Below are 25,645 nucleotides of genomic sequence, written 5' to 3' on the forward strand. Positions count from 1 at the left end.
CCATGCCTTGTGAATAAGACTGTGCAGCCATTTTGCTCGTGCTGCGGCATTCGGTCGTTTCACGCCTTACCGGCTCCTGACACTTCCCTAAAAGAAATTTGGCTTAAAATATACTTTTATCGTAAACTGCGGTTAATAAACTTTTTGTCTGATATATAGTTTGCTGGGAGCTGGAGCTGGGATTTTGGTGAAGCTAGCGCGCGTACGAATTTTTTTCCGAAGGACACCCGCGAAGGTGGGAAGTAACCTTAAGTCATTCTAAAGTAGGAAGAGTACACTGTCAATTTGTTTGCAGCTGAAACCCTTGGCCTTTCCTCTAATAATCTGCTGATGAGAAAAATTTTTCTCCAAATCAGTGGTTAAAAGTTAATTTTGGAACAAAATGACTACCCATCTGTCGACCCGAAAGGACACGGGTCGACCCGAGATTTTTTATCTATAAAAGAGTTCCAGAAAAGTCGGTCAGCGGATACTCAAAAAAGCCCGCGAAAATGACGCGCTTGCGTGAGCTCTGCCAACTTTCTCATGGCTTCTTCATAAAATGACGATTCTCCACGATTTTTTTCGACATTCCGTTTCAATATGGTATGGAAAACGATGATAACGAATGGCAAGAGCCGTAGGGTCGTAACTCCGCCTGAAAGCCATCGAATTCTCCTGTAACCTTGTCGTTGATGAGTTAAATCGCGGAAACGAGAAGGGTTGTACGGCTTGCAATCTAAAATGATCAGCTCAATTAATTATACACTTACTCCACATGAATCACACGAGATTCATGACAGTAACCCATATGCAATCCTGTTTATTTTTATGTCATGCACTATCGGAGGTAAGCTTCAAATTGTCTTAGTTTTTTGACATTGCTAATGTACGTACCAGATTCAGAACCACTTTACAGGCATATGTTAATCGTTTTTTCTTCGCCAGCTATTGTTCGGCAAATAATGAAAGGATGGCCTATCCCATACACCGTCGTTTTGATTGTTCTGGGACTTTGTTTTGGAGCAATATCAGGTGCTGTTCCAACACTACAAAAGTAAGGCAATCTTTACATTTTTCTTTTACTTGGAAGGAGGACTCTCAATAAATATAAACAAAACCAATAGTTAAAGCAAGTTGATGCCATCCGTGTTTGGATGAGAAAATGATTAGGAACGTTACTGGTATTCAATAGATTTACTCTCACCTCCGCAGGCCTTATTTTCACTACTACTTATATAAGTAGTGTTTATAACTGCAAGGAGCGTTTCCATCTTCGTTTCTTCAACCACTGTTTACATATATGATTTTCATATATTAACAGTCATTTATTCACCACTTCGAGGGTTTATTTGAATCAACAATGACCAGCTCTTAGTTAAGTCGGCTTGTCAGCACAGTTGGGAGAGCACTGCACCGGTATCGTAGAGGTCATGGGTTCAAATCCCGTACGAGCCTAAGTCTTTTCCAGGCCCTACTTTCACTACTACTTAAGTAGTGTTCAAAACTGGGAGGATTGCTCCCATGTTCGTTTCTTCAACCGCAGTTCAAATGAAAAGGAGTTTTGAAAAGTAACCGCTTACTTCTACCTTACGAGACAAAAAAATAGCACGCTAAATTAATAACAAGGTTGGACAAGAAAAAGACAGACATTTGTAGACAAACATTTCTTAAGGAATTTGAGTCAATTGCTCATGGCCATCTCCATAATCATTTGCTATTAACTTCAATGCGAAAAAAAAACAAGAAAACAAGAATCTCGTACAAACATATTTGGTAACAAGCATCAGTGTCACAGGAACGTTTTGGAAAGATCAAAGAACTGAAAGCATTTTTTCTTCGAATTAAGGTACACGTCTATGTCAAGTCAGAATCCTCATCTTATACTAACCACCTTCCTACCAGTTCTACTATTTGAGTCGGCTTTTGCTATGGATGTCCATATTTTCTACAAGATGTTCTGGCAAGTTGTGTTGCTTGCAGTGTTTGGTTTAGCTGTTGCCACAGCTTTGTCAGGTATTATGGCCAAGATGGTGTTCGTTGATTATCACTGGACTTGGCTTGAGGCCATGCTATTCGGATCAATAGTAAGTGCCACAGATCCTGTGGCTGTAGTTGCCCTGCTGAATGACTTGGGTAAGCGATGCAAAAGTCAGTTTACATCAAATTGTTTAGCATTGTATCAAAAAAAGTAATGTCGTCTCAGTAATGTCAAAGTGGTAAAAATTATCATAGTACCTTTCTAATGATAAACAATCACCACCTTTAATTTTTTAACTCTAAAAGTGACTGGCTTAAAATTTCTCCTTTTACAATATCACCGTTGAATCAAATGTCTAAAGGTCATGAAAAAAATTGGACATTTTTCTTAAAGAAATCTCCTTGTCATTACCACAGAAGATATGGCAAGATCAGTTTGTAAAATATGAATACTAATAACCAGTATTTATATAGCGCACATATCAAAAAGAACTCTAGTGGCAAGAGTGTGAAGACTGTAAAGGGTTACATGATGTGACAGTCATTAAACTTTAGAGCTGTGGAACACAACTTAACTTTGAGTGAATGCTTCAAAACTGTATAGTCAAAGGGTAATATTGTAACTAATTGTGATCATAACTATTTATGTAGTCCTTATTGGCGATAATCTCCTTCTGTTTCGAAATAATCCTCATGAACCACAGCATTAAAATATTTGAATAATTAAAATGTTTAACCCTATGCACCTCAGGAACAAGCAAGCAGTTGTCTACTATCATAGAGGGTGAATCACTGTTAAACGATGGAATGGCAATCGTGTTGTACAAGATCTTTTTTAGCCTGGCATTTTCCTCGATGACTGGTAAGAAATCAAAAAAGTTCGTTTTAATTATTTTTTCAGTGTTTACGCAATACTTACAAATTACAGTAATAACATTACTAACACAACTTACACGACTACGATACCTGCATTGCTCACAAAAATGACGGAATAATAGTAACGATAGTTGTAATTTTGACAATGAAAATGACAATAAAAATAAAAATAAATCAGTAAGTAACTGGCTGGAGAAATGTGATGATTTATTAGGGACACTCATACTGCAGGTGTAATTTGCGATGAAAAACGCAGAATCTGGTGATGGCGAAGTCAATAAAACTGCCTTTGTTATTATAAGTAGCTTACATGCATCCATGTTGGTTGATCTAAAAAACAGAATCACACAAGCCAGTACTTACAGGTTCATTACATATACTCTTCTCAAAACTTCAACAGAAAGCTTAGGGCTCCTTCCTTCCTTCAAACTTGTGCCGTCCCGTTTCTTTACCTACCTTGTAGCCTCGCCCGGGGTAAGGTCGAAATGTTCTCATGCGTAGATCAGGAAATAATTTTTTTTATCTTCATTTGAAGTCGGCCTAGAACTGAATGAATATGCTACCTCACTAAATCGAGGTGCGTGGTAATAAAGAAGAAAGGAAATTATCCATGCCATTGCTATTTTTGTAAACTTCTATCATCTCTAATCTGGAAGCTTCTTTTCTTATGCAGCCACGGAAATTGGACTGTACTTTCCTCGTGTCGCATTGGGAGGCTTCTTCTTCGGTCTAGTGGCAGGAAGAGTTACCGTCTTCTGGCTGCAGCATGTGTTCAATGATGCCTTGGTTGAGATTACCATCACCTTAGCTAGTACATACTTGACATTTTACATCGGGGAAGAGGTGCTTGGAGTGTCTGGTGTCATTGCTGTAGTCATGCTAGGAATACAGATCAACGCACTGAGAACAAGCATCAGTCCAGAAGTCGAAGTTTTTTTACACAGGTATACTCTTACCTTGTTCCTTGAAGAATGCTTACAGATAAATGCAAAACTTGAAACTATACTATATATTAGATCACGCAAAAGATGCGCTGAAAAGGTTGGTTTTAAGTAATCACGTTCTTCCATTGTCAATACGTCTTAAGATTTAAGTTAGACGAAAAACTGGCAGTAAGTGAAAAGCATGAATGATTGAAAGTAAAAAAGAAGAAGTAAACAACACTTTTAAAGTGGTTTTTGCATCCTGTATAAGGGATTGTAAAATGTCAGCCAACGGAAAATTGAACATTTTATTAATTCATTTCTAGGTTCTGGGAGATGCTCGCGTACCTTGCCAACACGCTCATTTTCATCATGGTGGGTGTTGTTATCATGGAAAAGGCTCTCAACAGTTTAAACGAATACGATTTGTTTCTTCTTGTGGTTGATTACTTCGGAATTACAGTGATAAGGTTAGTACAAACGTATTCGTCTTAAATTGTTTCATTTTAATTGTCACCATTCAAAGCCTCAATCACTCCTCCAACAATCAGTTCAACCGGTCTTTTCTTTCCGTCTTTTCAGAGGATTAGTAATGATGACATTCAGCCCCATTCTGATGCGAATTGGATACGGCCTCTCATGGCAGAATGCTGTGGTAGCAGCTTGGGGTGGATTAAGAGGAGCAGTCGGTCTGGCCTTAGCATTGCAAGTTTACATTGACCACCCTCCTATTGGCGGAAAGGTAAAGTTTCCCGCGTATCAGGGTTGACTTTAGCCAACTCGGTTGCTTTCTAGTAGTGTGACGTTTTAGACGGCACAACATTCCGCACCCTTAAACTTTTGAAGATCATACGATTCTCCAGCACCCATATTCAGGGGCTTCATAGCTCGATTGGAGTGTTTTTCCGTTGCACCGGCATTGCAAGGTGAAACGTCCAAGTTTTGTTGACGCTTTGAATTTTTTAGTCTTCTTTTCGCGTTAGTATCAACAGAGAAACATCATCTCACCAGAAATCTTACCACTAGCTCGCCACGGGTCTCAAGCTGTATTTACTTTTGTTCCTTGTATGGTTAGTCAATCTGGCTTACGTGGTTAATAAGGCCATTCTTTTACAAATAAAAGACAGCTGAGATTTCTTCCCGTGGTTGTAAGATTTCTGCAGCGACTTAAATCATTACAAATTCGTGGAATGGTTTGACGTGACATCAATATTTTAATACCGATGAAGGTTAATATAAAATGATTGCCTAAATTCTCATCCAATCTAGGTCTTGGCGCACACTGCTGGCATTGTGATGTTCACTCTTTTGGTTAACGCCACTACTATGAAAAAGTTATTAGAAAAACTCGGAATGAGTGAGATTTCAGACGCTAAGAAAATCGCCATGGCCAACGCTGTGAGACAAATCCAGGAGAGCAACCAGCGTACTCTTAACATGTTGAAAGCTGACCGATTCCTTGCAGATGCCGACTGGGACATTGCAGAAAGGGACTGTGATGTGCATAACCCTTACATGGAGGTAGATGACGAGGTAAGAGTTTCACTAATCTTAATCATAACGTGAAGTATATTGCGTCAACCAGGACAGCCGAGTGCCTATGAATATGAAATAACGCTAAAGTAGATCTGCTAAGATAACGTGTACAAGCTTTTGTTAAAATTCCTTTACTGTCTTGTGGTAGCATGCTGAAGAAACGCCATTCTTAGTTCGCCTCAGCACCTGTCCGAACTGCGAAAGCAGCGTTCCCAATGAGCCCTCAGCAAAAGAATTTGCAGAGATGGCGAATGACGGTAGAGTGCGCTTGATCAAAGCACTGAAAGTCAGTTACTGGAAGCAGTTTGAACATGGAATGCTTTCTCGCGAAGCTGTTCAGGCATTAATCAACCTAGCTGATACTGCAATGGACGAGGAAGGGAGGTGAAAATTAGGCGGTTTAATTTATTTGAAAACATCTATGGCCTTGAAATATCTATCATTGATTGATAAGGCAAGAAAAAGAACTTAGCTTGTAGACTGCAGACTCACATCTGTAACTGCAGCGTCAAAATAATTAATCGTAGTTTCATTGTGGCTCGAAGTTTTTGTTAATTTTTCCGATAACCTATCCAGTGAACTGAGAAAAGGAAGACCAGTCTGAGCATTGACAAGCTGGGGAAGGTTTTTTTCGGTCTTTGTTATTCTACACTTTTCCTTTGTATCAGGTCTTTGATCAACCTTCCATTTCGCTCACAACTTGTTTCTTTCGCTTCCAGGTTTATTCAAATCGATGATTTGCAGCCGTTTTGGAACGTGCCTCCCTTTCTTCAGAAAATTGTATGTAACTTTAATATCTTTTTTCGAGTCAACTTTAAACACTTACAAAGCAAAATGTGCAAAAGCAGAAGATCCTTTAAAAAAATGTATCTCTAGATTATTTAATACATGACCCGTAAGGCCCCGATGCACTTTTATGAAAATACGTATTGGGGCTGAGCGCAATGGCGTGGGCTGGGCTGGAAAAATCCTCACAGCCCAGCGTGCGCCCTCTCACGAAAAAAAGCTAGAAGAAAGGAAGAAAAAGAAACCTACGATTACACGCCTATTGATTGATTTAGATCGATAGGCAAAGTGCAAAATGACTGCAAAGTGCGTTCTGTCTGCGCCTCATGATCTATTGCCAAATGTTTTCCCCTTCGAGTTAGTTCCACAGTATTACGTACGTCGAAGACATTGGAGTCTCTGGTGAGGACAACCCGCGGATGAATGGCAGGCCATAAAGTAGGCTGATTTGCGAAACGTAGTTTGATAAACTGCACTTATCATTTACACATGTTACGTACAACCGAGCTAAAAATTGCTCTTTCTTTTATTTTTAATTGTTCCATAGAAAGATAAACTGGAACAGATGAAGCAGACCAGACCAAAGGAACGCATTCCGCCACCAAATGACAAAATCCGAGCCTTTATGTACGTCGTGGCAGTACATGTTATGTTTGAAGTAATTGTGAATACTTTGATCGTTATCAACATGGTACCAATCATTTTGGAGCTTTCCTCGGACGATGATGCTCCATATATGGGCGTCTTGACCATAATCAATTACGTCTACTGCACCATATACATCGCAGAGGCGGCGTGGAAGGTCTGTACATATTTCTGTTGGATTTTTACTGCATGGGTGGCGCTTAATACAAGGCTAAAAATTGGCGGTCGCTCGATCGCCAGTGGCGAGTTAAAACTGACCAGGACCACCAAAATTTAAGGCTTGAACGCCCCATGTGCGACTATGCTACAGAATTTCGAAAAGTTGCAATGTAAATTATGCGAAGTACAAAGTTAAAATAAAACTCAATATGTAGTTTAATTGGACTACCTTTCTCTTCGTTTCTTTGCCTGGACTCTAAGATCATTCATTTTAGCGAATGTTTTAGTTCTGAAGTGGAAATTCCGAGCCGTTTTAACAATGATTTCATGAGCTTGTTCTTTCCTTTTAGTTAACGCTCCGTTAAAAGTCACGGGGCGTTTATTCAAGTTTTTCATTTTAGACTAAAGGAAATCGAGGGCTACTTCATTTTGGGATGGGCCACTAAGAATTCAAGGAAACTGGCTCGACTTGCCACCAAGCACTGGAGTTAACTTTTAGCCCTGTTAGTAGGTGATAGAAGGGTTGGGCTCACCTTAGCAGGTCAGGAGGTCCTAAGTAAAATTGACTAAGCTTTTTTTGTTTAAAAATGACATTCAACTCTCTGTTTCAAAACAAGAAAGATTCGAAATATCACCTGAAAATTTGCAAGGTTTGTCAAATGAATCATGACCTTAGAATCTATTTATGAAAGTTAAAGCTGAGAGCGAAGCAAGTATAAAATATTCCAAGAAACGCTATGTTTTGATGGAAGCTAAGCGAGTCTTTATCATTGATTTAATCACTTCTTGAATTGAGATGTTCACACTATCCATCTGTAAACCAACGCTTAAAAATTTAAATTGTGTAACTGAATTAAAACAATGAAACGAAGAGGTTCAAAAATGAGATATTCACACCAACCATCTGTAAACTCCAGCGCTTAAAAATATAGTTTGTAACTGAATTTAAAAAAATTACATAAAATCCTAGAGATTTTTAGCAGTGATACCTACTCTGAGAAAGAACTGTCGATATCGATGTTATCAATTTGTTTCTACAAAACAGGCTTTGGCATTCCGGCGCTTCTATTTTAAGGACTACTGGAACCTAGTCGACCTCTCCATCGTTGCTTTGTCAATTGTCGATATCGTGATTGACGAAGTGGCTGGTGAGGCCACGGGAAACTTTTCACCGTCTGTACTCAAAGTGGCCAAGGTGTTTAGAGTGTTGAGAATGGGTCGTCTGTTGAGGCTTTTCAAGGTAAGTGACAAATTTACAAAGCTTAACCATGTTTTTTTCCTTTTTATGGTTTTTTCCTAGAGTATAGATGTAGAGAGAAGTTACTAATCTCAACTGCAAAGCAAAGGTTTGCTTCCATCTGGAAAACTCTTATTTCTTTGTCTTCCCAAATTGTAAATTATGACTTAAGTTTGGCCTCAACTAGTCTTAATCGAAACGTAAGCGCTTGCCGTTCCCAATAATAACCAGTAATCCTCAGTCATTAGTGACATTTAGCACCAGGGTTTTCAGCGGAAACCTCGAACGGCAAACCGGTGAAGGTCACGTGATCAAGCCCTGTGGTCACGTTCGGAGTTCTCAACGCGCGTTTTCATCGCCAAGGGGTAGGTTTTCACGTAAGTGATTTACCTGAACGTTTTTTATCCTGAATTTGTTTTTGTGCCACGTACAAATCAGAAAGTTATGTAAACCAGTCTTTTTAGAACAAGTTTAGATATATTTTTAGCGAATGAGTGAAAATAGGACTTCTTGTTGCCATTTGAAAATCAAACACTGCTGTTGTCTGGAAATTCAATATGGCGGCCTCTTCAATCGGTTAGAGAGGTTTAGCTAAAGCGGTGGAAGCCATAAACGTCAAACGCCAAACGCCTAACCTGAAACTGCCGTTTCAGGTTTGCCGTTAATGCGAAAACCCTGGTGCTAAATGTCTCTATTTTCTTTCTTTAGTACAAGTAACTTCATGTATTTAAGTTCCGACTCGGAATATTCATTCTTCTCCATAGACTGTTCTTCCAAGACTCATAAATGCTGTGAACGACATTATCAACCGGCAGTTAAGCTTTGGCTATGATGTTGGCAAGGGACATATAATCGCTGAAGAAGAAGTCATCAAGCTGATTGATCACATGGTGGTCGACAAAAGGATTGCTAAGGATTTAAAACAAAGATCGGAGCAAAGCCGTTTGGATGTCGTCCGAAGCCTCGGTAATCTGGCTAAGATAAACATTATAAACGCTTTTTCTTTTTCTTTGAAATAACGCTGCTTCAAGATAACTTTAATCATTGTATTTGATAAAGAAAAACCTTTGTCCAGTGTGTTTAACCGCCTTCAAAGTGAGCTAATATTTCTTAATAGGGGAAGTTCTGCACAGGTTTATTTCTTAGAATCTACGACTAGACCCAAATGCATCTATGATGTATGTGAAACGCCGATCGTTTTTTCTCTTTTTTTTCCATGCGTCCCTGTTCTCAGGCCTGTCAAGGTAATTCCATATTTAAGACCTTGAGGATGACATCATCAACTAACTGTTAGTTCTCTATGGCTGGTTTTACAGGTATGCTGCAACGTGAGCACCCCGGGATTGCGATCTCCGTCAAAACGCGGCAGGCTATTCGCACGATTCTTAATAATGCCCGTGACGTTATTCACGAACTCAAAGGTGGTGGCTTGTTAGATGAGGCAGAGGCAGCAAAATTAGAATCGGTGAGATAGGTAAAAATTACGCGACAAAGTGAAGCATAGGCACAAGCGCGTAGGGAAAACGTAGGTGTAGTATTATAAAAGTCATTTAGGCGACTTCTGAGTAATGTAATTTCTGATTTGAGTTATCAGTGTCTTTTGTTGAAAAACATAGAAAGGTAATATGACTGTGCCGTATTATAAAACAGAGCGACATAATCGCTTCGGCGTAAAAAAAATTGTGGAAATTGAAGTATAGAGCGCTTTAAAATTAACTGAATACTTTGCTCGTCCCCTTCATAGGAAATACAAGAGTCTTTTCCCGGTACCAAGTGGAAAGCTTCATTCGTTATGACTAGAAAATAACAAATAGATTACTTCATTGTATTCCCTTGAACGTCTTTGTTTTGGTTCACAGCTTGTTGAGGTAAAAATGAAGCGACAGCTGAGTGCTCCAGCCTCCATTTCCCCACAAAAGCCCACCGAGTTGCTTCGTAATGTGGTGTGGCTGGAAGGAATGCCGTCAGAGGCGGTGGACTTCATAACCTCAGCCGCACGCATCCAAATGTTTGAAGCCGGTGATACTATAGCAAGACAGGGTGAAGACCTTAAGGGAATATATTTGATAGTTTCAGGAATGGTTAAGGTACCGAGTCATTTTCTTATTCTCTGATAAATAAACTTGTTCAATCTGCATGACGAAATTATATGCCATATACCTTTTTAAAGTCGTGTGGCTAGAATTTCCCTACATTCCGTCTTTAAGAAATTGCAGCTGCCGTGTATTGGTTTTCCACATACTCTGGACACAATTCTCGTTTGTTATGGAAAAGTAAATAATAAATAAAAAAAGCAGCCATTATTTACAGAAGAAGGGTTCACAAAAATTCGTGCATTCGTGCAAGGTTCTATCATGTGATGTGACCTTCTCCCTTTTTGAGACTCTTAAAAGTAAAGCAGAGCTGCCTCGTCTCTTGTTTAGATGATCGGCGTATCGGTGGCAAGGAGAGGTTACTTTGATGGTGAGGAGCCAGAAGTGGGAGAGATGATTGTTACTACTGATTACGTTTCCGCTGGTAACTTGATTGGGGAGATGGGTCTTCTTACTTCCTCCCAAAGAAACTCTTCCTGTACCTGCGAGTCTGCAGTCCAGGTACAAATATTATATCACTTTACATTTTTTACAATCATTAGACTTGCTGGCGTACTAACTGGCCGTTATTAAGAGAGGGCCAATGTAGGGAGTTTCCAAATTACGTAGATGTGTGGTAGTCTTAGTTTTGCAAACACGCGCCTTTGTGATTTAAATAAGGGTTGGAATGATGCTTTTCCATCAAACCATTTTATAACTGGTTACATATATACTACCGTAAGTTGAGAAGAAAGGGACAGCCCTAAGCAATGGCAATTTTACGTAAGGTGCGTTTTTACGGCAGATTTCTTGAGCTTAGTCACCAACTCCAAGAGAAGGTTTATCAGCTGGTATAAGTTCCCTTCTGTATGATACCTGGTCTCATCGTAGTCCTTTGACTTTGGAATCTTCTTCAATTCATTCTCAGACACGAGTCATCCTTTGATTACTGGCCATCTATTCCAGAGTACTTCCACGATGACTGGAATCTTTAAAAAAAATGGTTGGGAAAACCATACTCAATAAATTTCCCTAGAAGTTGTCAACTGTTACAAACTCTTGTATTTTTTTGTGCAAGACTTTTTTTTTCCTGTTTCTCCATAAGGCCTATTTCATTACCTCAGATGATATGAAAGTTGCCATGACTCGCTACCCAGATCTCGTTGACCGGCTTTGGAAAGTTTGTGGCGTGCGAATCGCTGTCCCTCTCTTGTTAGAAGTGCCCGCTTACTACAACTGGACGAAGGACAAAATCCGGGTCATGTGCGAACGTTCGTTTATCGTCAATCTTCCCATAGGGTTAAATACTATATTCAAGACTAACGAGCAGATGAAAGAGGTAAATTAGATCTAATTAGAGAGCGGATGTGATAGAAATTTACGCGAAGGCTTTCCATCGTATGTATGGATATATCCTGTTTCGATTCAAGTTGGCTTATATTTCACAGAAGATAATTTGAATTTTTCAAAGCGAGTAGACGCGAAGAATTTATACATCTACCTCACGAATAAATTTAAAAAGATTTTTCATCTCGCCTCAAGGTCTTTGCAGACACCTGGCTAATATAATACAAGTTCCTTATCCTAATAAGGTTCGCTTTCAGTTTTCTTTACCTCATACACTCGCCAAATAACTTTTTTAAAATTTGTCTCCTACCTTTGTCTCTTATTCATCTCACATCAAAGAGACATTTCTATGTTTTAGGTCTTGATTTTATCCTTATCCTAAGAACGCTCGTTTTCAGAATTTTTTATCCCATACACGCACCAAATGACTATTTTTCTAAAAAATTTGTCTCCTGCCCTGGTCTAATTCGTCTTAAAAAGAAATTTCTGTTTTTTAGGTCTTTATTTTATCCTTAAAAGATGTGAGCAACATTTAAAATTTCGTTTGAAATGTGTTCAATTCAAAAGGCAAAGGAAAAATGGATTTCTTCGAAAATCCATTGAAAATCGACACAATTGTATAAATGATGGCCTCCCTAGCAACCGTTTATTGTTAACAATGCATAATACCCCTCGCGTTCATTTCAAAAGGTTGTTCTTATCCAAGGCAAGATTACAGATCTCGATAGCAGAGATATTTATGAAGGACCATGCGTGCTGCCGAAGGTTTACCGAACGTTTAGGTTGCATTTCGATGGAGTCGAGCCTAAGATTTTAGTGATTGCTCGTTTCCATGAAACTGCATTGCCTGATGACCCAGAAGACAATCCTTCAGTACTGGATATTGTAGGTTAGTCACGTGTCACTTTGTCCAGAGTTTAAGCATAGCTACGGAAGAAAGAACGGTTAAAATTCAAGTCTATGTTAAAGAAGGAAGAACTGAAATTTTCAGTAAGGGTGAAGTTTTTGTACGCTAACAATATTTTTTTGCTTTCAATTATGTTCGTCCTAAAGGCCTTCACGCACAAGCTGGATGCAAAAGTATTTCGAATCTATCAGAAATTTTTGGAGGGACCGAGGCAACATTTAGAGGAAAGCGAAGATTATCTAGGGGAAGTCGAGTATTAGGCATTGACGAAAGCCATCGCAAACTTGATCCTATACCAGACAGACCACAAAATAGAAAGATAGTTGTATCACCGATGCTAGACGACGATAAAGGTGAGCACCGATTTCTGAAAGAGATGTAAATGAAAAATCTATGTGGTATCGGTCGAGGACATGATCAGCTGGTCAATATTTTTGCCTCAGAGATTGTGTGGCAACCTACAATGACAGGCAAAAGTTTAGGCATGTTTCACTATTTTTTGGACTGTTTAGTCTTTAACGTTCATGTATCTCTCCCTCTTTCCATTTTATTTTTACCTCGTGTTTACAAAAAGGTCACTAGTTTCTTGCCTGGTGTTAACATAACGGTCTCCAATTTTTTTGCAACATTGTTTAGGGGGAAAGGGGAGAATTTCAAGTAACTTATTAGAGATGAATTACACGTTATCTATTTATTATGTTGAATGGAGGGTTATTGACCACCCAGTAAGGGAAGGTGTGCCACCTACGTTCGTCGCTCTTTGAAGTTTAGTGCTTGAAGAGCTTTTCTTCAAAACTTCACCGTCAGATTTTGGTAAAAACGAAAGACTTTGAGCCGTTCGTGATTCTGTTATTTTCAGAATGTTAACTTTGTTCAAGTCTGGATCATGTACCGAGTATGAAGTCGTCGGCGTTTGATGGAACGCTACTTCAAGATGTTTCTTATAGAGCTCTCAGAGATATGATTTGATTTGCAATAAATTTGCCTATTATCAGAAATGTTTGGTTCACCATTTCTTGTTGTCACATATTAAACTGCGGTCTGCTTTTTAAGCACTCTCACTTTTGCTAGCCAGAGTCGTAAATCGGGCTTAAAGGGCAAAGCCAACGATAGGAATGTAATATGGAGGAATTAAAACTGCATGCTATATATTTTCGGTAAGATTATTGGCGCGTTCTTTACAATGAATGATCTTTAAATTCACCATGTCATCTACGTAGATTTTTTGGAAGATCAAATCATTCTTTTCATCAGAAACTATTGTTATAGTACTTCTGCTTACTAAAATTAAACTTCTCGAAAGACCAGCTTTACACTCAGAAATAAAGACGACAAACACATTTTGAACAAACAGTGCGATGGAGGTAAAACAAAAAACAATCGTCAGCGAGGAGACCAAAATTTTAATCTGGGTCAAAGCCACAAAGCAACGTCCCAAACACAAAACATATAATGAAAGAAAATATTGGAGGGGGGCTGGCGAAGGGAAATTCGTGAATCTGAAAGTCTTTAAGTTCATTGGCGCGGGAAACGAAGCCAAAATGAAACATTCTTCAATATTTTTATCCGGTCACTTCTAATGGCCTCAAGTACTGAACTACACTTGGAGATGGCAACACATATTTACTGATATTTTCACAGTTTTGGTAGCCAATATGAGGGGCATACTCTGTGGTTAATTGATTTAACAAATAAAAGCTTTTCTCTCCACCCGCTCCCCTAATTTCTGGAGAGAGCATTGACAACTGAAGTAAATTGCGCCCTTCAATCTCATTCTTCTAACCTTACGACCTTTAACACGCCAATTGCATATTACGCAACCAGTTCTCAATGGAGAAAATTTTGAAGGCTTGCTGCCAGAAGCCTTTTCCACTTGTGGAACAACATTTCTTTTCAATTATTCAGTAACTTGCCGGTGCTATTTCAAAATGAGGTCCCACTTATTTTAAGCGACGACACTTTCCAGCCATTTTAGCGGCCGGAACAATGGAACGGAATTTCAAACCAACAGAATTGATATCCGTTTTACTACTGTATGTTTATGTGGCGGACGGATTTCGAATAGCAGTAGCAAAAGGTAAGTTTTACAATGCATTAATAGCTCTAAACTGATCGACAAAGGAGGTACTGAGTTATTACTGGCATTTCAACTATAATCTCTTAAGCGATAAATTCAAAATTTGCTTATGAAGTCAACGCAGAAAATCTCACAAGTACAAAGGCAACTGCTTATTCCGAAAGGGTTGACATGAAACCATTGTGGCTTAAAGTTTTCTTCTATGAAAGAATGATTGTTTTGAAAGGCGCATTTAAATTTGTGTATGGGTATGTCTCACAAAATATAGATTGTTTTTAATCTTGGAACAAATAAGGCCAATTCAAAATTGGTAAACAAAATAAGAGCACTCTCTGAACGAATAAATATCGAATAATCGTAAACTAGGGTAGAAGTGTTCATCGCACTCTTTCCTTTAAAAATAGATAATTTACGTTAGATTCTCTATTTCTTGCTCCCCGTATTTTTTTGTTATTTCTCAAGCTTAGCGATTGAAGGCGGAAATTCTTTGACCCTATTTGACCATTGGTAGTAAAGAAAAGATCTTAACGAAGTTATGTTTTTATATCTTCTATGTTTGGCTTTTCATTTTATTACTGAGGTTGTTCGTCTCAGACTGGTACCAGTTCGAACGTTATGAGTTGACCAAAATAACTGAACTCAAAACTGCCACCAGTCAGGTTGTCTAAAAGAATTTTTCTTTTCACGGCTCTATTTTTCAATTTCATTTTTTTATTTTTTATTTTTCAATTTTCATTTCCTTTTTTTACGGTTTGCACGCTCACTTTAAAACGTGGAAAACGATTTTTTTTGGTTTAATCTAAGAAAATAGGTGAAAAATCAGGGATAACTTTCAAGTCATTCAGGAGGTCAATTTCTCCAAAGTCTTCTAACTTGCATGTCAGTGTTCATTGATTTTCTCAGTGATGTTTCAAGTAACGAGTGAATGTTTTCAGGTGCCTCAGGAGATGGAGCAAAAAGTGAGGGCAGAAGGCTCAAAGCATCTGGATTAGAGGAGGAAAGATTAAAGAAAGGTAAAACATGTCGCGGATATGATAATGAATCAAGGCTTTACATCAAACACATGTAAGCCGACACAGTGTTCAAGTTATGTTCAACACAAATTAATGACTTGGCACGGGATTTTCACATTGCTACCCAGGTGTAACATAAGCTTCTCTTCTCGTGATATTTCCAGCAGTAATTGAATTTTAACCTCATTTATGGAAAAGTACACACATATATATATTTTTAGTGGGATTAATGGACCTTGCTTAGCGCATTACCTAGTATTTGAACTGAAAAGAGTACGAAGCTCGTTGGTGAATATTTCCTTTATTCCCGTGGCATTAATGTGTGATTCAGGGGTGATACTGTTGGACAAATTAGTTGCTAGTCATCCTTAGAAGTCATAGGCTTAAACAAGCTTTCGAAAGTCAATCGATGAATAATCATTGTTTCAAATCGTCGCGGTTACCCTGGGTGTCACTTAATGGTTAACTTCTCATCCATGTGGGGCCTTTGGTCTGATTTTGATTGCTTTCAGATTTTGGTCTGATTTTGATTGGCTTTGTGACATACAGTCGAAATGCGCCCTAATTGAGTACATCAAGAGAATATCTCTCTTGAGTACATACAGCAACTTTCGAATTTGACTGTTGCATGCTGTTACAATGCTGGTTAATTACAAAGAGCTGTGTCAAATAAATTTTTCTTGAAAATCACGAAAGGATAGGTTTTCTTCGCTTCCTCTTTGTAATATATTTCCTTCGCTTTCCAGCATTGAAGGCAATCGACTATGATGCACATCCTGTTTTGGAGCACCAGGGGCAAAATATGGAAACTTTGAAAAAAGGTAGTGTTTCTAAAGGTGTTCCATAATTTGATTCATCTGTTGTTCTGAATTCCCTCGAAAGTTTGCGTTGTTTCGTAAAACTATAGACAATCCAAAACCACGATGTCGGTTTTTATTGTTTTGTAGTTAAAATATATTCGAAAAACATCCTCATTGAATATTCGTTGTTCTTAAACAGCTTTACGTTCCGTCGAAGACGATGAACAAGAAGAGCGATGGATTAGAGACATTGAATCAGGTCAGTTTTTACTTTGTATCGATATTTCTACAGGATTGAGCGCGGAGGACGGTAAAGTCACATGTGCATGTCCTTCCAGAGAGAGTTCCTGAGCAACTTTTGCGCTCAGAATTTGCAATCTCATTATTTATTCTCATTATTACATCTCTCATTTATTACGGTTGCTATGATTGGTCATAGCGAAATACAGCCCACTAAGTTCAAAAGTTTGTTTGAACTGAAATCTTCCACTTCTGTTTGAACGCAGAGATATGATAAAAACCTCAGCAACTTCGTTTTCTCGGTTCGCTCTGCTACTTATTATATATGATACCTCGTTTTTTCCGCTCGGATTTATGTCCCAAACGCTCGCTGCAACATAGAATTACGGAGTGCATCCTCATGACATGACTAAGAAACATCTTCCTTTATTTCACCCGACATTACCGGGCGTAAGATTTACCATCTTTCTTATTCAAATCACTTTCTTGTCGTTTGTTCAACAGCTTTGAAATCAATTGAAAGAGAGACAGCATATCATGGTCAGTGTTGGTCCATATTTTCACAAGTTTCTAGTATAGAAAAAACTAGGAAATTGAATAACTTCAATCTGAAACAAGCATGGACAAATCTCGGCTGTGCATCAATGAAAAAGACTCGACCTGCTTTGTTAACGGTGGAAAAATGTGAGCTACTGATCGAGTCTCGTTATCATTGGTTAATGGGTTTTCTGTTGATTTTTGTGTGTATAAGAAAAAAGAAAACTGTGGAAGCAAAGAACGATGGAACAGGGAATCTTTAGGACGGGAAATCTCAAAAATGTGATATGAATTGAGGTAATTTTCCTATTTTCAGAGAGCAGAAAACGTACAAAGATAGAGAAAGGTGTGTTTCGTACTGATTAGTTTTTTCTTCTTTTTGTTTTTACCACTTACAGTATTCATGTACTCTTGCCCATGACAGACACAATATCCTTTTTAACCCTTTCATTCCCAAGATCTCTTTAGTAATTTTCTAAACTTTCTACCATAAATTGCTTACAGCTTTGGTCCTGAGAATTTAGTATTGGATAAAAAATCCCATAATCAATATTTTAATTATTCTCATCACTCGTCCGCTATAACAAACTGTATGGTTTCCGCGAACCTGCTTTTACCATGAATATATATTTTACTGTGCCCAGTAATTCAAACGATGGATGACGCTATTGAACGAATAAATCGCCATCCATCAGATAAGTTAGTGTTCACAAAACGTACTGCGCTGTCCATTGGATATAGATTTATCTAGAGGATGGCGTTATCCACCCTATTAACAACAGGGGCCAGACTTGGAAATTACGAGATTCTGAGAGTAGACTTACCACCATCTAATGTTTATGTCGACACTTGATTTCAGTTTTGGCTTCAGTAGAGGCACACACAAAGCAAGGTGGGTTAAGGCTGGTTAATGCAAAACTTAGGTTGTCATGTTGGATGCCAGCTTGTTCGCTTGTTCAAATATTGATGAAGATCATCAATGATTTGCTGATGTGTTGATACAAAAGGGGATTATGAGCTGATCAGACATGTAGACTGCATTCGGAAATGGTTAGTATGTTCTTGGTGCAGAGAGTCATAACTCCTTAGCTGATCAACAATCAGGGTAATTTAGTATTATCAGCTGAGTTGAAAACGTAAATTGGCCACCGTAAAGAGTTCAAAGGCTAACGTTTCGAGCGTTAGCCCTTCGCCAATGGCTCCCACCGATGCAGCACCACAGTTTCTTTAGAAAATTACCCCCTTTGATCAATAATCAATCGATTTCCGTAGGAATCCCGACGGGAACTTATCGAGATCTTGTCAGTATCTTTGTCAGGACTGCCATGATTTCGCCGTGAACGTGATTTATTCAAAGAACCCAAATGCAAATTCTCACTTCCTTTTTTTCCAGCCATGTCGTCTATGAACGCTATTACTAATGATATTTCAAAGAAGAAAAAAAATGGCTTAGAACTATCTCTACCTTTCGGTACCAACGCTACACGTCAAGAGGGACGGACCATAAGCCTTCAGACCAACGGGAAACAAACAAAACGAGTCTTTATTCCAAAGGGATGGATGTTTTGCACCATAGCACCTCCAAAGTGTTACTCGTCGCTGAGGAAGAAAAGTAAGATGTCTTCCTCTGTTATCAAGAGAGAGTTTTTGCTACGACTCTAGTTTGCATAAACAAACTTACCTGCTTCAAACTTTGGAGATCTGGGAATGTACTTAGTCGTGGTGAAAACCATCCCTTAAGATGTCACGGTTGTCACTTTGTTGGAAAACGTTTCTGCCTGGTCATCTTCCCCTATTTGACAGATTCTGAAGTTGGCTCCACTTAATTACTTTCTTAGTCTAATATCAGTATTCAATTCCGAACGCATCACAATAGATCATAGTTTGCGTTAAACACCCAAACCTTACACGAAAGACGAATCCTTTGGCGACCTGAAAATACTCGATAAGTACTCGCCTAGAACTAGTTTTGTCTTCATTTCCCTTGTGTTCCCATTTACCCATCCGTTTCCTTGCAAGACCATCTTGCGGCGATTTTCTAAAATAGTGGTCGCGGCTCTTTCATAACCTTGAGTTTGTTTTGGTTAATTGCAGGAAACATTAGTAAAAGGCACACTACTCTATCCGTTGCAAGACAAGCAGTTTCATCGTGAGCAGTGCTTTGGTGAAGAACAGCTGGTCTTGTTGTCTTTATCCTTTGAATACTCATGTTATTTCATTGAACTCCGGAGTGTTCTGTTCACCTTCATCTGCTGTATTTCTGTTATAGTCCTCTTGAAATACCCATTAAGCACTGTTCTACCACATGCTGCAATTTGTGCAAGAGCTAAGAATATGATAAAATTTATTAAATACCATTTCAGAGAAATTAACTAAACGAAATTAATAAGACAAATACTTGTCTTAATAATATGTACGCTGAAATAATTGTAATAGGAATTGCGAGAAAGCCGCCAGCAATTTCTGCCTTCAAAGACATGCTTTTGCTCTGCCAGCCTAGTTTCCAGAAGGCGTTATCCGATCTTTCAGAAGAGCAGGAATCATAACTCCCCTGTAAACTATGCACGTTATTTCTAACTTTCACATTTTAGTACCCATTAGCATCGAAATAAATTTACTTAAGAAGCGGTTCTTCTAGCACAGGACGAAATCACATGTTTCCGTATTTCTGAAACGTGGCGGAAACATGCAACTCCATGTTTCCGTTATGTTTAACATGCACAAAAAGTGGTCCGGTTCCGTTGTATACGCAGCAACGGAAACGCGAGAAAACGTCACGAAACCAGTAACGGAAACGCAGGTTATCCGTCGTGTTTCCAGAACGGTTTAACATGTTTCTGCCACGTTTCCGTTTACGGATTCTTGCAATTTCGTCCTGTGTAGAGAGCGGCTCAAAATCAGTATGATATCTAATAACCTGTATATTCATAATATTCGTATTAACCATATTTACGCCAAACTGAATATCTTTAACCGGTGATCTTAGAAAGTTCCCATTATCCAGGTTCTTCATGTGCCTATAACAATCCAAATGAAAATTTTGGTAAAATTGCAGATGAACATTTATTTGGTTTGGCAGCTTATGCCACACCTTATTCAAACGTCTATAATAACGAATCAGTTCAGACCGTCATTTCCATGTTATTTTGACTTGAATGGACTTGAAATGTTCATCATTTAAAGCTTGAAGCAAGCCCTTTCTTGTTAATGAAATTAGTTTCCTTTTGGGGAGTTTTAAATTTTGCATGCCATTTAGGGAATGAGGTTATTCCATGTTTCAAGTCAAAAGTTCACTATACTTAGTATTCTGTAAAAGCTAGACCATAGATAAATAGCGACTCGCTAATTATTCCTCTGGCTATAAAGTAGTGTACATATTTATATAAATGTATAAAACAATAAAGTAAAGCCAAACCGTAAACTGAATGCTTGTGCCTCGATGAATTTAATCTTCTTTGGTCGGTGTCAGCGTTTCCCAGACTGGGCTAAAATGGATTTGTTTATTTTTTATATTTTCTTGTTATCATTTACAAAGTTCTGGTAATGCAAAGGATTACTCATTATTTATCGGGGGAGGGGAGTGGAGGATTTTTGGGAGGGATCACATGGCTTTCAGAAGAAAAGGAGTGGGGAGTAGTTGTCGCCAACAGAGTATAAAAGTGGGGGAATTTAGAAAACTGGCTGCCATCAGACTGCCATTTAACTGCCAATGATGGAGGGGAGGGGGAGAGAGAGCGGGATATAGCAGAGCCTTATGGGGGGAGGATTGGGTGAATTTTATCGTGACGCAAACAAAGTTCTCCAAGTCGACGATAATAATGATCAAACCTTCCTCCCCCGACAGTAAAAATGACCAGTCCCTCGCTGTTTTGCATTCTTGTTGAACTTGCGAAGAGCTTGCGTTGCATTTTAACTATTTATTGACTGAACCAACCAGAGGTGAGTAAAAAAATATTTATCATAATGCATATATGTTAATAACAAACTTTTTAAAATTTTTTATCATGGAAAAATTACGATTCAGTTCCTAGCTTTCAACCATTTACAGAGCTTAAACTTACTGTTACCACCACCGTAATAACATCATTATTATTCAAAAAAATTTTTTCTTGAATCTGATTTAAAATTCTTTTTACATGAGATCGCTTGCGCGATCAATAAGCCGAGTAACGTTTAATATTTCATGCGATTTTTTTTGCTATTGTTTTTCTTCCTTCTACTGTAACTCAGTTTCGTATTGAGTTTTTGTTTTTGTTTTAGCTTCAATCTACTTCCTTTACCAGTTTTTGCACAAACTTGTAAGATAATATTAAGATCGATCAAACAAGTTTTGAATTTCTCAGGAAAGACCAGATGTCACCCGAGGCTTAAATTGGTCGGTCGAGCTTGTGGCTAGAGTAACCACAAAAATGCCACAGAAAACCAAAATCCCTCGGAGATAACACCGAATAATTTGTTTCAATTCCCCCTCAGACTTCATAATACATCACACTTCTCAATTCTGTCGTGAAGAAATATTCGACCACCTTGGACCGGTAACATTGTATCAAGCAGGCACAAGAATGGTAAGTAAAACAAGCGGTTACATAAATTGTTCGACTTTCGTGAGAGCGTCAACATCGACCGTTAACAAATTTTCGCATGCAAATGTTGGCTTTACACATATTTTACAATAGTATGGATCATATAGATGATGCTATATTTGTGAGACAACAGCCATCGATGAAAATAAATCAGTGCTCACAGATAACCTTTTTCTAGCTGGATTAAACCTATATAGAAATTTCTCAAATTATTCTCGTTCGTGTCCAAGGTTATGATTGAGTAAAAGTATTACTTTTTTCTTCTCAGGTGAAAAGAGAATGTAAACAACACTTTGCGATTAATTATTTACACATTCTGACTTTTAAAAAAATATTTGAGTCTTTCAGAATCGAGTCTGTCTGTCACATTAAACTGAAATTTCTCAACTCAATCGTTTTCATTGGTTTCTGATTGTTATTTGGAATAAACGGCAAAGAAACGGTATACATTTATTCCAGGTGTGTGGGGAGGTGTAAACACACAAAAATGTATTTTGACACAAAAAATGTATTTTGACACAAAAAATGTATTTTGACACAAAAAATGTATTTTGACACAAAAAATGTATTTTGACACAAAAAATGTATTTTGACACAAAAAATGTATTTTGACAATAAAACGCGTATCAGTCGGCGGAAGAAAATGTTTTCGACTGGATTATGTTGGCGTCCTTTCGTTTTCACTGAAATGTGTGTCAGAGTGCTGAGGCAAGTTTTCAATTTTACGCCAATTAACCCTTCGCATGACTAGATCAATTCGAGGAAACGGTAATTGTCTGTAAATTAAACCTAAAATTCCACGTGTCTTAAGGAGGAAATTTTCACTGTTGAAGAGAAGCAAAATTATTGCTTAGTTTACTGTACATAAGATTTTTTTCCCCTTCTAAAACAAGTCGCATGGTATTATTGTCCAAAATTAGTTGCTTCGTTGATGTATCAGAAATATGAATCTTCCTAAATTCACCCCTTCTTCTCTATTTTTTTTATTGTTGTTTAATTTGTTTATTTGTTTCCCTCAGGATAAACTTACTGAAGAGCAAATTCAAGGTGAGGTTATCCCTGCACTCAATAAATTCAATGCAAAATGTTTTAAACAGCAGAATTCAATCCTACTTTTGAAGGCAAAAAACGAAATACCATTTCTAGTTATCGAGTATTATGTGATGTTGCCTATATACTGATTGCTTTTCCTGTAAGTGTCCGAGACTCGGACAAAACAGTTCATACACGGACCAAAGTGTCAAACGTTAAAAACTGCATGGACACCAGGGTCTAAAAAACGGAGGCATTGGCAAGCGTCCGAATCAGATGAAACCGTCCCAAAAACGGTCGCAAGTGTCCGAAATCAGGATCCGTCTGAAAATGTACGAAATCATCCAAAATCTGGCTCGAAGGCCTGATATCGATATCGTTTGATTTTCGATACTCCGTTTCTGGACTGCTCCGTTCGATTGTGGACGTTTTAGATAAGGTTGCATTCTATCTCGGACGCTTAAAATTTGTGATGAGTTTCTGTATCTTTTGTGCAAAGTTTCCCTAAGCGGTATTTTTCATTTATTTATTTATTGTTAATCAAGAGTACAGAGATGCATTTCAACACTTTGACAAGGACAGCAGTGGTTTCATTACCACCAAAGAATTAGGAAATGCCATGCGCTCTCTTGGCGAAAATCCACGCGAAGAAGACCTACAGATGATGATTAACAGCGTGGACATTGATGGTAAGTAAACTAGCCAATCAGACAAACAGATAGAACGATTGATAGACAGACAGACTGACAGACCGACAGACTGACAGACTGACTGACTGACTGACTGACATACAGGCCCTGCTCTTGAGGGTTCGATCAAGAGCTTTCTGCCTCCTTCAATTTATTGAGTTTAAACCTCTTTCATTTTCAGGAAATGGTCAGATGGATTTTGAGGAATTTGTCAAGTTGATGGTGGCAAAAAATCAGTTTTCTTTCAACGAGGAGGAAGCCAAAGAAGCATTTCATATATTTGATCGCGACTGCCGAGGATTTGTGATGTCGGATGAACTACGACAAGTCTTTCAGACCCTTGAGGAAAAGATTCCGGATCATGAAATCAATGATATGTTACAAGATCAAAAGCATCAGTTTCAGAGGAAGATAACTTTTGATGGTGAGTATAAAAACAAAATCAAGAATAAACGCGCTGACTTAAACTCGTAAAGCTCTCACAGTCGAGACTACGTCACGTGAGCCATTGAAAAGTAAATGATTAAAAAATAATTGATGTTAGTGAGCTGCGTAAAACTCTGGGACATTGGTCAGATCTAGGTCCACGTGGCGTACTAATATGAATATTTTGGTGGTCGCCGTGTTTAGCTCCTCATATAATTAAGTCATCATTTAAAGTATTTATCGGAGATATTCCCCGTTTTGTAATGAAGTACTTATCTATCAAATTTATCAGATAAACGAGAGAGATCGTGACGTTGCCGTATCAATCAAGATTAAATGACTGTGGCTCTCAATCGAGAGGAATAAATGTACCTAACAGCACTAGTTCTAGTCATTCATGCAACTCTTCGATTCCGGTAGTTCAAATTTACCCATGCAAGTTACCCCTTCACAAGTAAAACATAATGTAACGACAATCTTCTAAAGAGTTTTTTTAAGCTGGTTTTGTATTCGTTTCCATTTTTTTGTATTAATCTATTATTTGATAGATATATATTTTATGTGTTTTAGGATGTAAAAGAATTAAACCTCTTACCTTTTCTTCACAGATTTTTTTCAAATGACCAAAGAAGGTGTCTGCCCTAAGGAGTCCAAGCAAAAGGAGAAAGAGCCTGCTCGCCCAAAATATGCACGGAGACGGCAAAAGTTTTATATCTACAGCTAAACCCTTTGGTGATGGTACTGTTTGTGTTATGCGATGGGATCTGTTTTGTTCAAATAATTTTGTCAGCTCTTCCAGTAAACCTTTAACGCTCTTGTATGAAGCAAAGATGGAATTATTTAAAAACCTTCTTCGCATGCGTTCATATACATTCAATACGTGACGTGATTCTTCTTAAGTAATCTTAAAATCCCAACTCTCGTACCATTTCCGAAGCCACCAGCGCGATCGAGAGAAAATCGATTTGTACTCACGTAAACATGCCATTTCTAAGACGAGTATATGTCGCATAAATCCAAAGAAACTGAATTGCTCGAGTCTATGAAAACTTCTTAGGAATTCTCTTTCGTATGACCTATGAATGGGAAATCACGCTCATTTAACTTTCCACTGCTGTACTGTAACGTAATGATCTACGGGAAGTCCGTGATAAAGGTTGAAGTCCGTGATAAAGGTTGAAGTCCGTGATAAAGGTTGAAGTCCGTGATAAAGCGTGAAGATCGTGCTGATCATGACGTCATGTTTATTGTTATCTAGAATGTTGTGGACATTTTTCTCTACTCAAGATGACAATGATTCAAGTATACGGTTATCGATATATTTCTCCTTTCTTTATATATGCCTTTACTGGATATTGCCTATAAACACTTTTTTTTAAGAAACTGTGCCTGTAAGTTAAATAAGGTATCTATCCTTAAAATTGAAAAATTACCATTATCAGTTGATATATGCTTCAATACACTGTATGTAAACCGTTTTTGATAAACCAAAGACCACAGTGCTGTGCTCAAAAGTTAATTAGAGTTGTGGCTCCTTTAATCGAGCCTTTATCCTAAATGACAAGTATTTATTGTGAGTACTGTTCGTTCCATCCAGAAAATTAAATAAAGTTTGCATACTATAAAACTGTAATAGCAAAAAATCTTACACTTGTCCTAATCAAAGGTAAAGTATTCAAACTGACGTAACTAGAGCACTGAAGAAAAGTATGGTTAAAAATGTTTAGATACATCTTCAATTTTGTTTATGATTCGACTAATAAAGTCAACTTTATCTTGTTTCATGAGTGAACAAAATATT

At 38.1% G+C, this 25,645-nt stretch overlaps 3 protein-coding genes and 1 long non-coding RNA gene across 7 annotated transcripts; 3 read left to right on the forward strand and 1 right to left on the reverse strand.

Annotated features, from left to right (window-relative positions):
• The first annotated feature begins 495 nt into the window (after positions 1 to 495).
• Positions 496 to 13,445, forward strand: LOC113670310 (sperm-specific sodium:proton exchanger). Of its 3 annotated transcripts, XM_027186432.2 has the most exons (20): positions 496 to 829; positions 928 to 1,036; positions 1,829 to 2,115; positions 2,711 to 2,821; positions 3,509 to 3,779; positions 4,085 to 4,228; positions 4,341 to 4,500; positions 5,028 to 5,291; positions 5,443 to 5,678; positions 6,014 to 6,074; positions 6,628 to 6,882; positions 7,930 to 8,124; positions 8,886 to 9,087; positions 9,438 to 9,586; positions 9,981 to 10,208; positions 10,545 to 10,715; positions 11,299 to 11,532; positions 12,231 to 12,429; positions 12,594 to 12,800; positions 13,307 to 13,445. In XM_027186432.2, the coding sequence occupies exons 1-20, from the start codon at positions 724 to 726 to the stop codon at positions 13,312 to 13,314; spliced, it is 3,597 nt and encodes a 1,198-aa protein (XP_027042233.2). In that variant the 5' UTR covers positions 496 to 723; the 3' UTR covers positions 13,315 to 13,445. The 3 variants fall into 3 exon arrangements, with proteins under 3 accessions (XP_027042233.2, XP_089039731.1, XP_089039732.1); XM_089183605.1 differs by lacking the exon at positions 13,307 to 13,445 and having other exon boundaries at positions 497 to 829; positions 12,594 to 12,959; XM_089183606.1 differs by lacking the exons at positions 11,299 to 11,532; positions 12,231 to 12,429; positions 12,594 to 12,800; positions 13,307 to 13,445 and adding an exon at positions 11,122 to 11,256 and having other exon boundaries at positions 497 to 829.
• A 900-nt stretch (positions 13,446 to 14,345) lies between these two features.
• LOC113670302 (uncharacterized) lies at positions 14,346 to 20,535 on the forward strand. Its single transcript, XM_027186424.2, has 9 exons — positions 14,346 to 14,524; positions 15,460 to 15,537; positions 16,284 to 16,358; positions 16,537 to 16,596; positions 17,082 to 17,117; positions 17,431 to 17,460; positions 17,974 to 18,006; positions 18,508 to 18,726; positions 19,209 to 20,535. Exons 1-9 carry the CDS (start codon positions 14,434 to 14,436, stop codon positions 19,265 to 19,267), a joined length of 681 nt encoding a protein of 226 aa, XP_027042225.2. The 5' UTR covers positions 14,346 to 14,433; the 3' UTR covers positions 19,268 to 20,535.
• Positions 17,655 to 19,037, reverse strand: LOC149038661 (uncharacterized). The gene is made up of 2 exons (XR_016180096.1): positions 18,796 to 19,037; positions 17,655 to 18,713 (listed from the first exon to the last, which is right to left on the reverse strand). It is a non-coding gene; the product is annotated as an uncharacterized LOC149038661 (long non-coding RNA).
• A 386-nt stretch (positions 20,536 to 20,921) lies between the features above and the next one.
• LOC149038662 (neo-calmodulin-like) lies at positions 20,922 to 25,623 on the forward strand. 2 transcript variants are annotated; one of them, XM_089183702.1, is made up of 6 exons: positions 20,922 to 21,053; positions 21,588 to 21,679; positions 22,717 to 22,744; positions 23,275 to 23,418; positions 23,600 to 23,842; positions 24,453 to 25,623. In XM_089183702.1, the coding sequence occupies exons 2-6, from the start codon at positions 21,677 to 21,679 to the stop codon at positions 24,566 to 24,568; spliced, it is 534 nt and encodes a 177-aa protein (XP_089039828.1). In that variant the 5' UTR covers positions 20,922 to 21,053; positions 21,588 to 21,676; the 3' UTR covers positions 24,569 to 25,623. The 2 variants fall into 2 exon arrangements, with proteins under 2 accessions (XP_089039828.1, XP_089039827.1); XM_089183701.1 differs by lacking the exon at positions 20,922 to 21,053 and having other exon boundaries at positions 21,554 to 21,679.
• The last annotated feature ends 22 nt before the right edge of the window (positions 25,624 to 25,645 follow it).

Source organism: Pocillopora damicornis, chromosome 10 (genome assembly GCF_964200805.1).
Source record: "Pocillopora damicornis chromosome 10, jaPocDami1.2, whole genome shotgun sequence".
In the NCBI taxonomy this organism is placed as follows: domain Eukaryota; kingdom Metazoa; phylum Cnidaria; class Anthozoa; order Scleractinia; family Pocilloporidae; genus Pocillopora; species Pocillopora damicornis.

Excerpts from the sequence above, each read along its gene's own strand:
- LOC113670302 (XM_027186424.2), top strand. The coding sequence starts at position 14,434 with ATGGAACGGAATTTCAAACCAACAGAATTGATATCCGTTTTACTACTG. Across the intron at positions 15,538-16,283 it reads GGAGGAAAGATTAAAGAAAG|CATTGAAGGCAATCGACTAT; the intron begins GTAAAACATGTC and ends TTCGCTTTCCAG. Across the intron at positions 16,597-17,081 it reads GATTAGAGACATTGAATCAG|CTTTGAAATCAATTGAAAGA; the intron begins GTCAGTTTTTAC and ends TTTGTTCAACAG.
- LOC113670310 (XM_089183605.1), top strand. The coding sequence starts at position 724 with ATGATCAGCTCAATTAATTATACACTTACTCCACATGAATCACACGAG. Across the intron at positions 6,075-6,627 it reads CTCCCTTTCTTCAGAAAATT|AAAGATAAACTGGAACAGAT; the intron begins GTATGTAACTTT and ends ATTGTTCCATAG. Across the intron at positions 8,125-8,885 it reads GTCTGTTGAGGCTTTTCAAG|ACTGTTCTTCCAAGACTCAT; the intron begins GTAAGTGACAAA and ends TCTTCTCCATAG.
- LOC149038662 (XM_089183702.1), top strand. Across the intron at positions 23,419-23,599 it reads TAACAGCGTGGACATTGATG|GAAATGGTCAGATGGATTTT; the intron begins GTAAGTAAACTA and ends TTTCATTTTCAG. Across the intron at positions 23,843-24,452 it reads GAGGAAGATAACTTTTGATG|ATTTTTTTCAAATGACCAAA; the intron begins GTGAGTATAAAA and ends TTTTCTTCACAG.